This window comes from Equus przewalskii, chromosome 22 (assembly GCF_037783145.1).
Source record: "Equus przewalskii isolate Varuska chromosome 22, EquPr2, whole genome shotgun sequence".
In the NCBI taxonomy this organism is placed as follows: domain Eukaryota; kingdom Metazoa; phylum Chordata; class Mammalia; order Perissodactyla; family Equidae; genus Equus; species Equus przewalskii.
The window spans coordinates 43386969-43400648 of NC_091852.1; the positions used below are offsets into that span (position 1 = coordinate 43386969).

The window sequence follows — 13680 nt, forward strand, 5'->3', positions numbered from 1 at the left end:
TGTAGACTTACTTCCGCAACTTCACTTTGTACAGCATGGCACTACCGATTGCCAAGAGCGTGACGAGGAGGAAGAGTGTCAGCAGTGAGATGCCCAGCATTAATTTTAACTTGACTTCCTGTAGCTCTGCCAGTTTGTCTTCATTTGTAGCATTCACATCAGAGCCTGAGAGGAAAGAAAGAAAATGCAATGGAAAAGAGCAACTGTGCTCAGCATGAGTTCCTGGAGGAGTGAGGATTGCAAAGCAATGGCTGAGAAGCCTTCACCATCCGGAGGTGATGATCCGGAGTGATGATCACTACTCTCTCCTCCTGCCCTCACGCGCTGCAAAGGCAGCTGCAGGCTACTCCCCATGGTTAACTACTCTTAACTTTTTTTCAGGTTTTTAATGATTTCATTGAGGTCATGTTGGTGGATAACATTGTGTAAATTTAACTTTTTCTGTTTAACCTTCACAGCAATCCTGGAGGAGCCATCCTTAGAGCCATTTTACAGGATCATGGAAGCTTATGAATTTGCCCATGGCACCTGGGTAGTAAGTGGCAAAATCTGGTTTCAAACCCAGATTACCACATGTTAAAATATGTATGTAGCCGACTTCCTCCTTGATTAATAAAAAGTAGTTCAAGACTCTGAAGAGATTACTATTAAAAATGTGATGAATTTACACACACGGGATTAGTCCTTTGGGAGAGAAAGATGCAATTCCACTGTTGGGCCATGCATTAAGTTTTCTTTTAAACTAAAAGGATGGTGTACTAGATGCTTTCTCCATGAAGCTTAAGAACTGAATTTACCGTTTTATTACTGAGATCAAACCTAATGTACTTGATATTAAAAAAAAGAAATGGAAACTTACTTAACTTTCTAAGTTATGTAATAAAAATCACGTCTGGATCTAGAGATGTCAAAAGCTATTTTACTAAATCTATCAATGGAAATATATCTTTACTGCCAAATTTTATATTTTCCTGAATATGTTTCTGACTTAATAGACACATTTATTTAATGGTGACTTTAAATGACCATGTTGATATTTCTCCCCCTTTCCCCAACTTCCTTCCACCCAAAAGTTCCAAGGGTTTCATTATTTTCTAAGTAATGATGGTTTAGGAATAAGCAATGACAAGCTCCCATGTCTATATTTTCTGATTTTTAAAAATTGTAATTGTCTAAGTGTGATCGTAGGCCAAGGGTAATGAAATGTGTACAATTGTCAATGACTGATATCTTGACTTTGAGGCAGATTATTTGGGGAATAGCCAAACTAATGATGTTTAACTGGGCTGTGCTCCTGAATTGCTTTGCTAATCCTTAAAAGGGTTTTTGTAAAGAGGTGTGCATGTAGTACATTTTATTTATCAAGGTGATTGTCAAAACTAGAGAAGGGTTTGGAATTCCTAACCATTGGAAATTACAGAAAAGGTAATTCCCACTTTGGCCAGGTTTTCTCTCTAAGCCTCAGTTTCCTCATCTGTAAAATGGAGATAATACCAACTTCATGGAGTTGCTGTGAGGACTGACATGATAATGTATGGAAAGCACCTAGCATGTAGTTTGTGCTCAATATGTGACAGAAAATCAGTCATGCTCAATTTAATTACTTGGAAAGACAAAATATTTCTAAAGTGGCACGCCATTTGTCATTCTTATACATAACTTTTCTAAACAAAGAAGACTCACTCCATTTTCTTGACGTACCACAGGCAAGAGTCTGTACTTGTCAAATAGTCAAGTGCAAAACTGAAGTGACCATCCTTAGATGTATTACCAGGTGCCATTTCTTTTTCAATGGTTTATTTGTAGGACTGAGGTTTGGGGGAAATTAATATATTGCCTTGTCATAAAATTTGCCATTCAAATCAGCAGTTCTTTTACTCAGATAGATATAACTAATTATGAATTATAATAAAAACGACTTCATTCGGCAGCAGGAGTTCTCTCATTCATTGCTGCTGGGAATGCAAAATGGTGTAGCCACTTTGGAAGACAGTTGGGTAGCTTCTCACAAAGTTAAACACAGTCTTACCAGATGATTCAGCAGTCACGACCCTTGATACTTCCTGAAATGAGCTGAAAACTTATGTCCACACAAAAACCTACACATGACTGTTTATAGCAGCTTTATTCATTATTGCCAAAAATTGGAAGCAGTCAAGATGTCCTTCAACAGGTGAATGGATAAACAAACTGGTACATCCAGACAGTGCAATATTACTCAGTAATAAAATCAATGAACTATCAAGCCATGCAAAAACATGGAGGAATCTTGAATGCGTATTACTAAGCAAAAGCAGCCAGTCTGAAAAGGCTACATACGTATGTCTCCAACTGTATGTCATTCTGGAGAAGACAAAACTATAGAGGCAGTGAAAAGGTCAGTGGTTGCCAGGAGTTTGGAGGAGGGACAAATGGATAGGTGGCGCATAGGGGGTTTTTAGGGCAGTGAAACTACTCTGATTGTAATGGTGGACACATGCCGTTAAACATCTGTCAGAACCCCTAGAATTGTACAAAGAGTGGACCTTAATGTAAACTATAGACTTTCTTTAATAATAATGTATCAGTATTGGCTCACAAATTGTAAAAAATGTACTACACCAATGCAAGATATTAATAATAGGGCAAACTGAGCAGGGAGCATCTAGGAGAACTCTCTGTACTTTCTGCTCAAGTTTTCTGTCAGTCCAAAGCTGCTCCAAAAAAAAAAAACAGTTCTATTAAGAAAACCCCCACATTCTATATATCATTCACCTCCCTACTCCTCCATTTGGTTTATCTGTTTCAGGAACAGAAGTTACAAAACAGGAGGATGGAAACAGTCATCTGCAATATGGTAACTGGAGAACAATACTTTCCTAAGTCAGTAAATGTCCTCTCTGATATGGTGTTAGCCTCCATGCTACCCTCTAAGCTACACTATAACTCACTAGGGAAAACAGTATCACCACGCAGACACTAAAATGTGTGTGAGTATCCATTTAATTGAAATATTTTGTTCTTACTTGGAATTGGTTGAAATAATTCATTTTTTCCATCATTTTCCTCATTGGTTGTTGCATTTAGAGCTGTTAAAACAATAAATTGGTGTTATGGTAAACAAAGCTCACTTACTAAAATTATTGTATGTGTGTATAATATATACAGTTTATTCTCGTTATTCATGGTAGTTACGTTCTATGAAGCCACATGTACACTGAACTAGTAAATACTGAACTGCCGCTCCTAAGGGAAATACAGGGTGAGGTTCCTGAGAGTCTCTGGTCACATTTTCATCAACCCATCCATGCACGACCTTGTTTTATGTATGTTTCTGTTTAAAAACGCTTTATTCAGTATATGTTGCGGATTCATTCATATTGAACTCGTAGTCAACAACACTATAACTCATGCTTGAGCGAAGCTTATCTAACACACACACATCCTCTCCACAAGGTGCATCGCAGCCTTCTTGTGCTTAGGAGCACTAACCAGCATTTTAATACTACACTTGGGGGCCAGTTTGAATAGCAAAATCACCAACAGAAAGCACAAAAATGCAAAACACATAGCAGTAAAAGGACACTTATTTACTGTACAAGAGCTGAAAAAAGCATCCAGAGTGTTGCCTTGTTCCACCTCCACTGGAAACATGAGTGTCAGGCAGCGAAAATCTGCTGCTGCTCTGTGCATGTCTGCAAATGACCATGAAAGTGCAAGTATTGATTTGGGGGATTACAAATAAATTTCAGGTGTAGATAAGTTCACAAATACAGAATCTGCGAATAACGAGGATCGACTGAATATGGTATTTCACATTTATGACACTTGCTTATATGTGTGTGATACATGAATTACATTTATACATGCATGCATCTATATGTGATATATAAATTACATTTATACATGCATACATATATGATAGGCATGTTACATTTATACATGCATGCCTATATATTTATGAGATATACATTACTTTTATGCGTGCATATATTTTGATATCTGCTTTGCATTTATTCATGCATCTCCATGTGCTTATGTGCATACTGCTCTAAACACAAAGAGGGACTATATTGGGCAAAAGCCTTATTTAATATTTTTAATCATAACTATATTAAATGACTAGATTACAACATTTGTAGGGGAATAAAACTTTTGGAGGGAGAATCAGAAAATGTGTGACACTTGATCAACTTTCTGGGTTTGTTTTACATTTTTTATTACATGTGATGACGGCAGCAAAATGTTGACATTAATTCTCAGTGTTAGAACTATGTACACTGACCTTGGCTTTCTTACATAAGCCTTTAGAAAACCAGAACATTTTCCCAGCTACCTAACTACTATGAGTTTACCTTTCGCTAAATTTGTCCAAAATTCAGGCTCATTTTGACCCTGGGTGGATTCTGTTTAGAAAACAAAATAGAAGAGGATAACAAAATAAGGTAATTTGGCTTTAGTAGATTAGCGATAGAACATTCGTTCATTCATTTGTTAGTTTAGTCATTTAACAATAATACTTTTAGTTCCTACCCTGTGCCACCAAGACACAGGTCTTATGTTCAAGGAATACACTCTCAGTTTGGGAGGCAGACAAGCATCGCTGATAATTATGTTGCAGGATAATGAGGACTTTAATAGAAATGCACAGGTGGTTTTCAGAGGGACCTAATTCAGGTTGCAAAGGCCAGAATCCCTTCGAATGGGAGCTGATGCTGCCCTATAGGCTTAGAGGACTAGAAACTGCCAGGCAAACAAGGGGAGGGAGAGGTCATTCCACTGTGCACAAACTCAAGAGTCATGAGCAGGGTCAGTAAGCTCTGAGAGCTTCAGGCAGTCTGGAGTGAAGAACGTGGATGGGGAATGTGACCAGAGATGAGACTGGAAAGTTCTTGAATGGTCAGATCATTTCAGACTTGAATGCCTAGTTAAGAAGTTAGAACATGACCCCAAACCTAGTAGTAAATTACTAAAGATATTTAAGAAGGGGGATAGCAGAATGATCAGATTTCTATTTTTAAACTTATGAAAAAAGTGAATGTTTAAAAAAAATTTTTAGTAGTGTTAAAGATGCAAACGAATTCATAGTAATCATATAGAAACATACTTGGGTTGCATGAACAGGAGAAAACAGGGTTTCATGTAACGACAGGTCCATTGCCTTCAATTAGATCACTCATTCAAAACTTTAGAGGAAGCCATCCTGGGTTCATAGGGTTTCACAAATATTTTATAGGGAACAATATTCTTGGCAAGAGAGTAAAATGATGATTTTGATTTTGCAACCTCTCACTCCCAACACCCCCGGCAAAATAATTTTAGGAAACACTAATAATTGACTCTAACGAGACAAGTTTATTCCTCAAGCAGGTAGAAATTTTACATTATGAATAAAAAATTATATTAAAATGTATTAAGTATGTTTATATAAATATAAATTTATATTTAATGTAAATCTATAGTTAGTATAAACATAAATGTAATACATTTTATTAAAATAAAATCATATTTTAAAAGAGCTCACTTCCCATCCCTGGTCAGGTAAATCTGAAAACTGACTCTTAGATTTTCACTGTTTAAAAGATTTTAGGGGGCAGGCCCCGTGGCTGAGTGGTTAAGTTTGCGCATTCTGTTGCAGGGGGCCCAGTGTTTCATTGGTTCGAATCCTGGGCGCGGACATGGCACTGCTCATCAAACCACGCTGAGGCGGCATCCCACATGCCACAACTAGAAGGACCCACAACTAAGAATATACAACTATGTACCGGGGGACTCTGGGGAGAAAAAGGAAAAAAATAAAATCTTAAAAAAAAAAAAAGATTTTAGAGTGACTGAATTGCAGCGGTACAAATTCTTTGAGCATGCTATTAGTCTATGAAATACTCAGAGGAGTGAAACCAAAATTTTTAAGTGATATAATGATATGCTCCAGGTATGACTACTGTGTAGTAACTTTAATACTTGGAATATTATTTTCAGTGGGTTCTTCAAAAGTTTCTTCTTCATTGGTGACACTTTCAGGAGGTGCTGTGGTTGTTTCATTGACAAGCTGATCTAGGAAAAGGGATAATGGATTATCAGCATGTAAAGATATTGATGCGACATCTGTGATTAGGCATATTTTTAAGCGAAAAAATGGAACAAAGAAAAGGAGACAGGAAAAAAAAGAAAAAGATGTTGACATTTTCCTGAGGTAACTTAAAGGAGGGGAAAGAAGAGGGCATTGAGGAATAAAGTTTTTATGATACTGGGTTGCCTGAGGTGGGATTAATATGCCACTAATTTGCAAGAGAGAGAATAAGCTGGAAGCGTGGGGCCACAGGCCTCCTCTGGAGGTGAGGAAGACCTGTTGGATGAGACACATTGGCTTCAGCTGGTTCCCTGCACAGGCCCTGAAGTGATATTCTCAGCCTAGGGCAGCTTGGTTGCTGGTGTGTAATGACACAGGAGACGGAGGTAGCATCAGCATCCTTGTAAATTGGAAACGTATGCAGTCTAACTACTCAAGACAGAGTTTTGGACTTAACGATTTGTGGCTACAAATCGAGTATTTTCAGGCCTGATTTAGTATATTTCTCAGTCTATAATGTGTCCCTCTGGAGACATGTCGGTAATGTATTTGGGAACAATTGTGACTGGAGAACCATTTTGTTTTCCCCATGAAGTTGGCCATTTCAGTTAACTTGGCTTAATACAGGAATCAGTGAAGTTTCATATGAAGTACAGGCGATCTCACCACAGGAGGAGTTGACAGAGAGGCAGAATTAATTCATACTGAGCCTACAAACAGCACCATTACAGGTATCTTGTTGGCAAAAACAGAATGGAAAGGAGAATCCATTAACAGAGGTGACACTGATCCAGGCAGGACTTCACAATTGATATGTAATCCTTAAATTCTGCAACCCTCATACTCTATTTTGGAGAAAAGTGTCTGGATTGCCTCAGCTCCTCTCCCTGCCCTCAGAGTCTTAGGGACTAAAAGAATCATTACTCAAATTATTCTGGAGATTTCCATCTCCTTGAGGGACTTGCTCTTCTAGAATATCCCCACCATGTCAGTATGTCTCCCTCTGTCAGAGTCGCATTTAAAATGACAACAATTTCTTGTCCCATCCAACTTCCTTTGACAATCCTTTGGGGACCTGAATTGTGGGAATAGAAGTTAGGGTATTAAAATCTCTTCCATGGGTCCTGTGGTCCTCAATAATCCATCTCCTAAAGGAATTTGAGGTCCCCGGTCTGTTTGAGAGCTGGCTCCCTCTGTCTTGTCCTAAACAACTCAAGATGTTGTTAGCTGTGTACAAGCAAAATTCCTGTAAGTGATTTGTTAATTAACGTACGCCCTTGAAATGTCCCTATCTAATTTATGTCCCAAGATTTGGAATTGCTCAAAATATTCCATTATTGTCAAGTGGCTCTATTAATAATTAGGCATTACTGAGTCAGGCTTTTCCCAATAATGAAATTGCGATAGCCAGAAACCTTCTCTTCCCTATTTAGTTTCATCCTCTTTTCCTTGTCTTCTGTTTTATGCTTGTGTGTTTCATAGATATGAACTGTTGACACCACAAGGTGAAGATGTGGTATGTGTACTTTGGAGACTTTTAATGGCCTCCAAAGTCAGATGCTGGCAATAGTTTTACCTACCAAATAGTTAACGCTTGGTGGAAAGATGCGAAAAGGAAATAAGACCATTTGAAGCTGAAGGTATAAAGCAGAAAGGAGTAAAAATGTGGGTCTAAGAAAGACATCCAATTTTCTAGAGTCCTAAATTTAGTTATTATTTGATTTTTCTTTCCATGCAAACCAAAGCTATGAGGCTAAGAAATGTAAGAAGCTCCTTGCCTTCTGAATTTATCAGTGCAATGGACATGCTATCTCCTTATTTAGGAACTAAGACTCCTTGACCTTTTTCCTATCCAAGACCCTCTGTGCTCTTGTGAAACCTTGCTTTAAGGGCTTTTCAATATTTGCATTGGCGCCTCTCAGTACTTACAGTTTTTAAAAGCAAAATTCAGATCGGTTGTTGCTCTCACGGATATTTCAGAGTGGGTGCCATTGGGATTTTGCGTCGTGAACACATCTGCAAGTGTAAGACCAAAAGTTTTCAGCAGCTAGCTAAACTTGTTCCTTTACACTATTCCCTCATCTGATTTTTTTTAAACATATGCACTAATTCCAAGAAAAGAACAATAAAGTATTTGGGACATTCTTCCTCTACTAAATAAAGTGGAGCAAGGGTCAAAAATTCATAGGGAAAAAAGCTAAACTAGTATCCTTCTGCTAAGTGACTCTTTCTGAGAAGAAATTACTGAAGAAATTGTGGAAAAACATATATAAGTGCGTAACAGGTGCTGAAGTAGATTTATAGATGTGTATTAGTATCACCATTTGTACTGACATGATCAAAGAGCTGAGTAAGAAGCATTTGTTTGCCTTGAACCTTCTGTTAGACTGTGGAACAGTTCAGCTTGAAAAGCATGTACTTTAATAACAATCAGGGTCTCCCGTCTGCATTCACATTCATGTATGCACATGGAAAATCCTGCTCTGAAGAGTTGTCAGTGGGGCTGATTGCAATTCAAAACTACTGGGCATATCCACCCAACCAGAGTCAAAGTAAACTGGACCAAGATGGCAGGCTGAACATACATACACGTCTCCTCTTTCCAAAATCTTATGAGATGACAAAATTTTATACACACATGAATGTATATACGTGTTTAATATGTACATACATATTCATTCTCCCCAGCACACACACACACAAAAACAGTGCCTTTAATAAACCATAATTTTTGAGGAATTTCTGAGCTAGATTTATGGAGAAATAAAAGGAAATCACAGCCCAACATTCATGTTATGAGTTATGAAACTACAGAAATCAAATTTATTAATTATTAATTTATGTAATTTATAGTTATATTTTATATAATTTATTAAAATTAATTTATAATTGGGGCTGGCCCCGTGGCCTAGTGGTTATGTTTGCGTGCTCTGCTGCAGGCGGCCCAGTGTTTCGTTGGTTCGAATCCTGGGTGCGGACATGGCACTGCTCATCAAACCACGCTGAGGCAGCATCCCACATGCCACAACTAGAAGGACCCACAACTAAGAATATACAACTATGTACCAGGGGGCTTTGGGGAGAAAAAGGAAAAAATAAAATCTTTAAAAAAAATTAATTTATAATTAATTTTTGCAGAGAAAGACAGATCAAAGAAACAATAAAAAGATAGCAATTGACCCAATTACAAATGAGAGTTTAGACTATATTAAATGTGAGTTTCACGTGAGTAGGGCATTGGTGGTAGACATTTGGCAATCCTCCTTGAAAAATATAAAGTTTTATGCCTATTTTATGCCATATACAGAAATAATTGGACTTAAGATGTAAGAGTCGAAATAAAAATATGAAATTACTCAAAAAATTAGGAACATAATTTAGTATCTTGCCTTGGGTAAGGCCTATCTAAGCAAGATCCAAAAGGCAGAAATTATAAAGAAATTAAGAATTGATTCTATAAAATCTGAAGTTTTCTCTGTGATTAAGATATCTAAACAGATTTAAAGATAAGCAACAGCATGGGAGAAAATACTTGCTACTTTTACTATAGAGAAAAGATTAATATACTAAATAAAAAAGAGCCCCTACAAATAAATGAAAACATAACCTAATACAAAAATGGGCAAAGGATATGAACAAGCAAATCATGGAAGTAGAAATAAAAATGCACATAAATACAAAGAAATACTCAATTTCACAGGTAGTCAGAGTGCAAATTGAAACTGATGAAAATTTATTCACAAAACATGATTAATAATGTTCACTGTAGATGAGATTGTGGGGCATTCTTGGGGGATGTAAATTGGTAGATACTTTTTGGAGAGCAACTTGGTGATATCTATCAATATTTTAAAAGATTTACCCTTTATTCAGCAATTCCAGCACTTGGTATCAATCCAAAGAGAACACCCAAGTGTCCACGAAAAGAATGTACAAGGAAAAAACTGCACCTGATCTAATTCCTTAATAAAATAGTGGATAAGTTATGGCACATCATTTTATGGAATACTATTTAGTCATGAAAAATAATGAGGCAGATGTGAAAAGAGCTCCAGAGATGTTGAATGAGAAAAGCAAGTTATAATACAATTCTTTAGTATGACCCTACCTATGTTTTTTATATATGTGTGTGTTTGTGTATATAAGAAAGATTTTTTGTTTGTTTGTTTTGCTGAGGAAGATTAGCCCTGAGCTAACATATGTGCCAGTCTTCCTCTACTTTATATGTGGGATGCCACCACAGTGTGACTGATGAGTGGTGTAGGTCCCTGCCTGGGATCTGAACCTACAAACCAGGACCACCAAAGCAGAACGTGCTGAGCTTAACCACTGTGCCACGGGGTCAGCCCCAAGATTTTTTTCTTTCATCAAAGTAATCATCAGGCTCTTGATTTATTTACCCTTTGGTTAATTCAAAATAGAGAGACATCCTGAAAAGGAACTGACTGCACCATTCTGCACACAGTGGAGGAAGCCTGGAGGTGGACAGACTAGACGCCCCTCCTGACTCTGCTTCTCAGTAGCAATGAAACCTGGCAATTGACCTCTCTGAGCATCAGGGGCTTTTTTCACCTACAAACAGGGAACATTGATTCGTTATAGAAAAAACAGAAAATACGACTTAGGCATTAGCGTTTCCAAAATGCTTGAGTGTATGTATATATATAGATATCTCTCTCTATATATATAGATATATATAGATATATCTTGATTGTATTTCTATTCTTTTTTGACTGATGTTAATACAGATCCCAGGATAATTAGATTTAATCTTGATTTTTAAATTTTTATCAAGAACTTATGAACTTTTCACTTTTTAGAACGGTGGACCTTATACGGACATGGAAAGAAAGCCCACGTGAGGAATGGTAAATAAACTAAAGTTTCATAGACCCTCCAAACATCTCAAAGTCATCCTGTTATGGGTGGAATTTTGGCCCACCCAAAGATAGGTTCTAGTCCTACCCCCAGTACCTCTGACAGTGACCTAATTTGAGCATGGGATCATTGAAGATGTATTTGGTTAAGATGAAGTCACCGTGGTGTGGGATGGGTTCCTAATCCGATGTGAATGGTGTTCTTCTGAGAAGAGAGAAATGTGGACACAGACACACAGGAAGAACATCATGAAAATGGAGGCAGAGACTGGTGTTCTGCTGCCACAAGCCAAGGAACGCCTGGAGCTCCCAGAGGCTGGAAGAGGATAGGAAAGCTCCTCGCCCAGAGGCTTTGGTGAGGGCCTGGCATGGCCCAAAGTTTGATTTTTGATTTCTGGCCTCCGGAACTGTGAGAGAATAAATTTTGGTTGCTTTGAGCCGCCCAGATTGTGGTACTTTGTTTCAGCAGCCCCAGGAAACTTGACAGACATCTCCAAATAAATCCTGGTGAACTCATCATAAATGAGGTCCATCGTTATCAATGTGAATAAATAACCATAATGCCAAGATGAACCCTATGTCAATTATAGACCGTTACCAACAGAACCTTGTTAAAGTTCATCTCATCTCATGAAAACAGTTGTAGGAAATAAGAATTTCATTTTACACACTGAAAAGTCTAAGTTAGAATTTAAGAAGTAGGAAATAAAGTGATTATTGGAGTTTTAAAAAGAGTTAAAAATAAACCAGTATAATCAGCTTCATATATGTACGGCTATTAACTTTAAAGACTTACATTGTTTTATATCTTTATAATAATTGCCACTTTTCTCATTAGCAGGAGTATTATCCTCATTTGCTAGTTCCTCTTTATTATCTTCTTCAGCTACAGGCATCATCATTTCAGGCTCTGAAAAAAGCATGACACACCATAGATCAGAAATACAGTCGTCCCTCGGTATCCGCAGGGGATCCGTTCCAGGAGGCCCCCCAGATATCAAAACCCGCGGGTGCTCCAGTATCCTTAGTCGGCCCTCAGTATCCGACGGTTCCGCATCCGCGGATTCAACCAACTGCGGATTGTAAACAGTACTACACGATCAGCAGTTGGTTGAATCCGCGGATGCGGAAGCGGCAGCTATGGAGTCCCTACTGTATGTTGATTTCTTTTACTACTTTCTTGTTCTAACTGCATTTTTTCACAAAGTATTTGAGGCGGAGATTTAAAATCTAAATTATACCATATTTCCAACAGTAAACTTTATATCATCCTAAGGAACATTCCCACGTACCAATTTTCTAGGATAATGGGTCATCTTTCTCATCTACCATTTCTGTGAAAGCTTTAAATGCTTACTCACCTTCACTTTTGGGAGTAAAGTCGCTAGTCTGTGAGGAGAAAACCCCGGGTAAAAAAAGAAACAATATAAAATTCATTGGGAAAACGATGTGCTTTCTCCAGTAACCTACTGCGTCTCCTCCGAATTTCCTGTCTCTGGCTCGGCAGGTCCTGTGCCCAGAGAGGACATTATGACGTCACTGCCAAACGGAGGTCGGAATCCTGGCGAGGAATCTCCAAAAGCTTCGTCTCAGCCTGATGTCTATTTTACCTTCGGTACTAGGATGGTTTTTTAGTTTTTCAAAAATAAACCATTGTTAAGATTGTCTTTGAAAATTAAGACATACGTTTTCATGAAATAATGTGAATTATTGCCCCTGGGCTTTAAAGAACCACTAATATGGTTGATAGTAAAATGAGAACAGACCTTTTTGGTTTTCAAAGCATTACAATATTGTATGTTGTTTTAGATTACTGCAATCAAACTATCTGTTAAAAACTCATCAGAGATACTAAGATTCAAGGCAAATTTGCTGCAAGTTCTGATTCATAGGCTATCTGAACTATAATTCTTTAGGAAAAGTTTTTGAAACTCATCTTTGTTGGGTTTTAAGACCTATATTCTTTATGAAATTAATATATTTGTTTTGCTTAAGACTTTTTTTTAACAATGAAACCCATCTTTTACCTCACATACAGATTGAGAAAATTGCCTAATATTTAGTTAGAAGAGGACTTAGGCATAGGTAATATTCTCCACATATTTCTCATATAATAACTCATATAGTGAGCAATAAAGGCAAGAAATCAAATGGACAATATCACCAATATTGCTCTTCATGATATTAAAGGATCACCAAACTTCCCTTCTCTCAATTTTAGTTATTGTTGAGGGATACCTCTCAGTGTTAGAGAACATTCATAATTAAAATGACACAAGCATCCGGGAAAAAGCGTGAATTTAAGAAGACTTGAAGGTTTTTTTCAGTGTAATGAATGCTCACAAATTACGTCCAACCTGTGGTCTCCACTGGGCATACCTGATGGACTGGAGAGGGAGCTCCCCAGGAAGCGAACAGCAGAGGAGGGTGAGGGGAGGTGAGAGGACGACTCCTCAAGGAGGAGATGGTCAGGATCAGAGCCTTGGTCAACCAAAGGGCGGTGGTCCTGTGTGTAGCACTGGTTTTCTTTCAGGTCTTCTAGCCCATTCTTAGGTGAGCGCTGGCAGGTGGAGAAGAGGTGTGAGTAAAGAGCAAGCAGGCCTCTGGGACCGTTTGCTTGGGTATCTGTCTAACAGACTGCAACACAGAAAAGGAGAGAGACCTGAAGCAAGCACGCCCCAGGTCGCTGCAAACACAGCTTGGGATGATGCAGCTCAGCCATCGTGAAACTTGGCAGAAAACACAGGCTCCCGG

General features: G+C 38.0%; 1 protein-coding gene and 1 long non-coding RNA gene across 3 annotated transcripts in view; one reads left to right on the forward strand and one right to left on the reverse strand.

The window, feature by feature from the left end:
• LOC103550277 (uncharacterized) overlaps positions 1–637 on the forward strand; it is a 20671-nt gene extending 20034 nt beyond the window's left edge. For both annotated transcript variants that reach the window (XR_011531771.1, XR_544746.2), the window contains exon 4: positions 459–637. This is a non-coding gene — a long non-coding RNA (uncharacterized lncRNA). The remainder of the gene's footprint in view (positions 1–458) is intronic.
• EQTN (equatorin) overlaps positions 1–12447 on the reverse strand; it is a 13353-nt gene extending 906 nt beyond the window's left edge. Inside the window, exons 1-7 of the mRNA XM_070590679.1 lie at positions 12288–12447; positions 11723–11836; positions 7979–8065; positions 5941–6033; positions 4335–4385; positions 3006–3068; positions 12–165 (exon numbers count right to left, since the gene is read on the reverse strand). Coding sequence (XP_070446780.1) covers positions 12–165; positions 3006–3068; positions 4335–4385; positions 5941–6033; positions 7979–8065; positions 11723–11836; positions 12288–12363 — 638 coding nt within the window. The 5' untranslated portion in view covers positions 12364–12447. The remainder of the gene's footprint in view (positions 1–11; positions 166–3005; positions 3069–4334; positions 4386–5940; positions 6034–7978; positions 8066–11722; positions 11837–12287) is intronic.
• Between the last annotated feature and the right edge of the window lie 1233 nt (positions 12448–13680).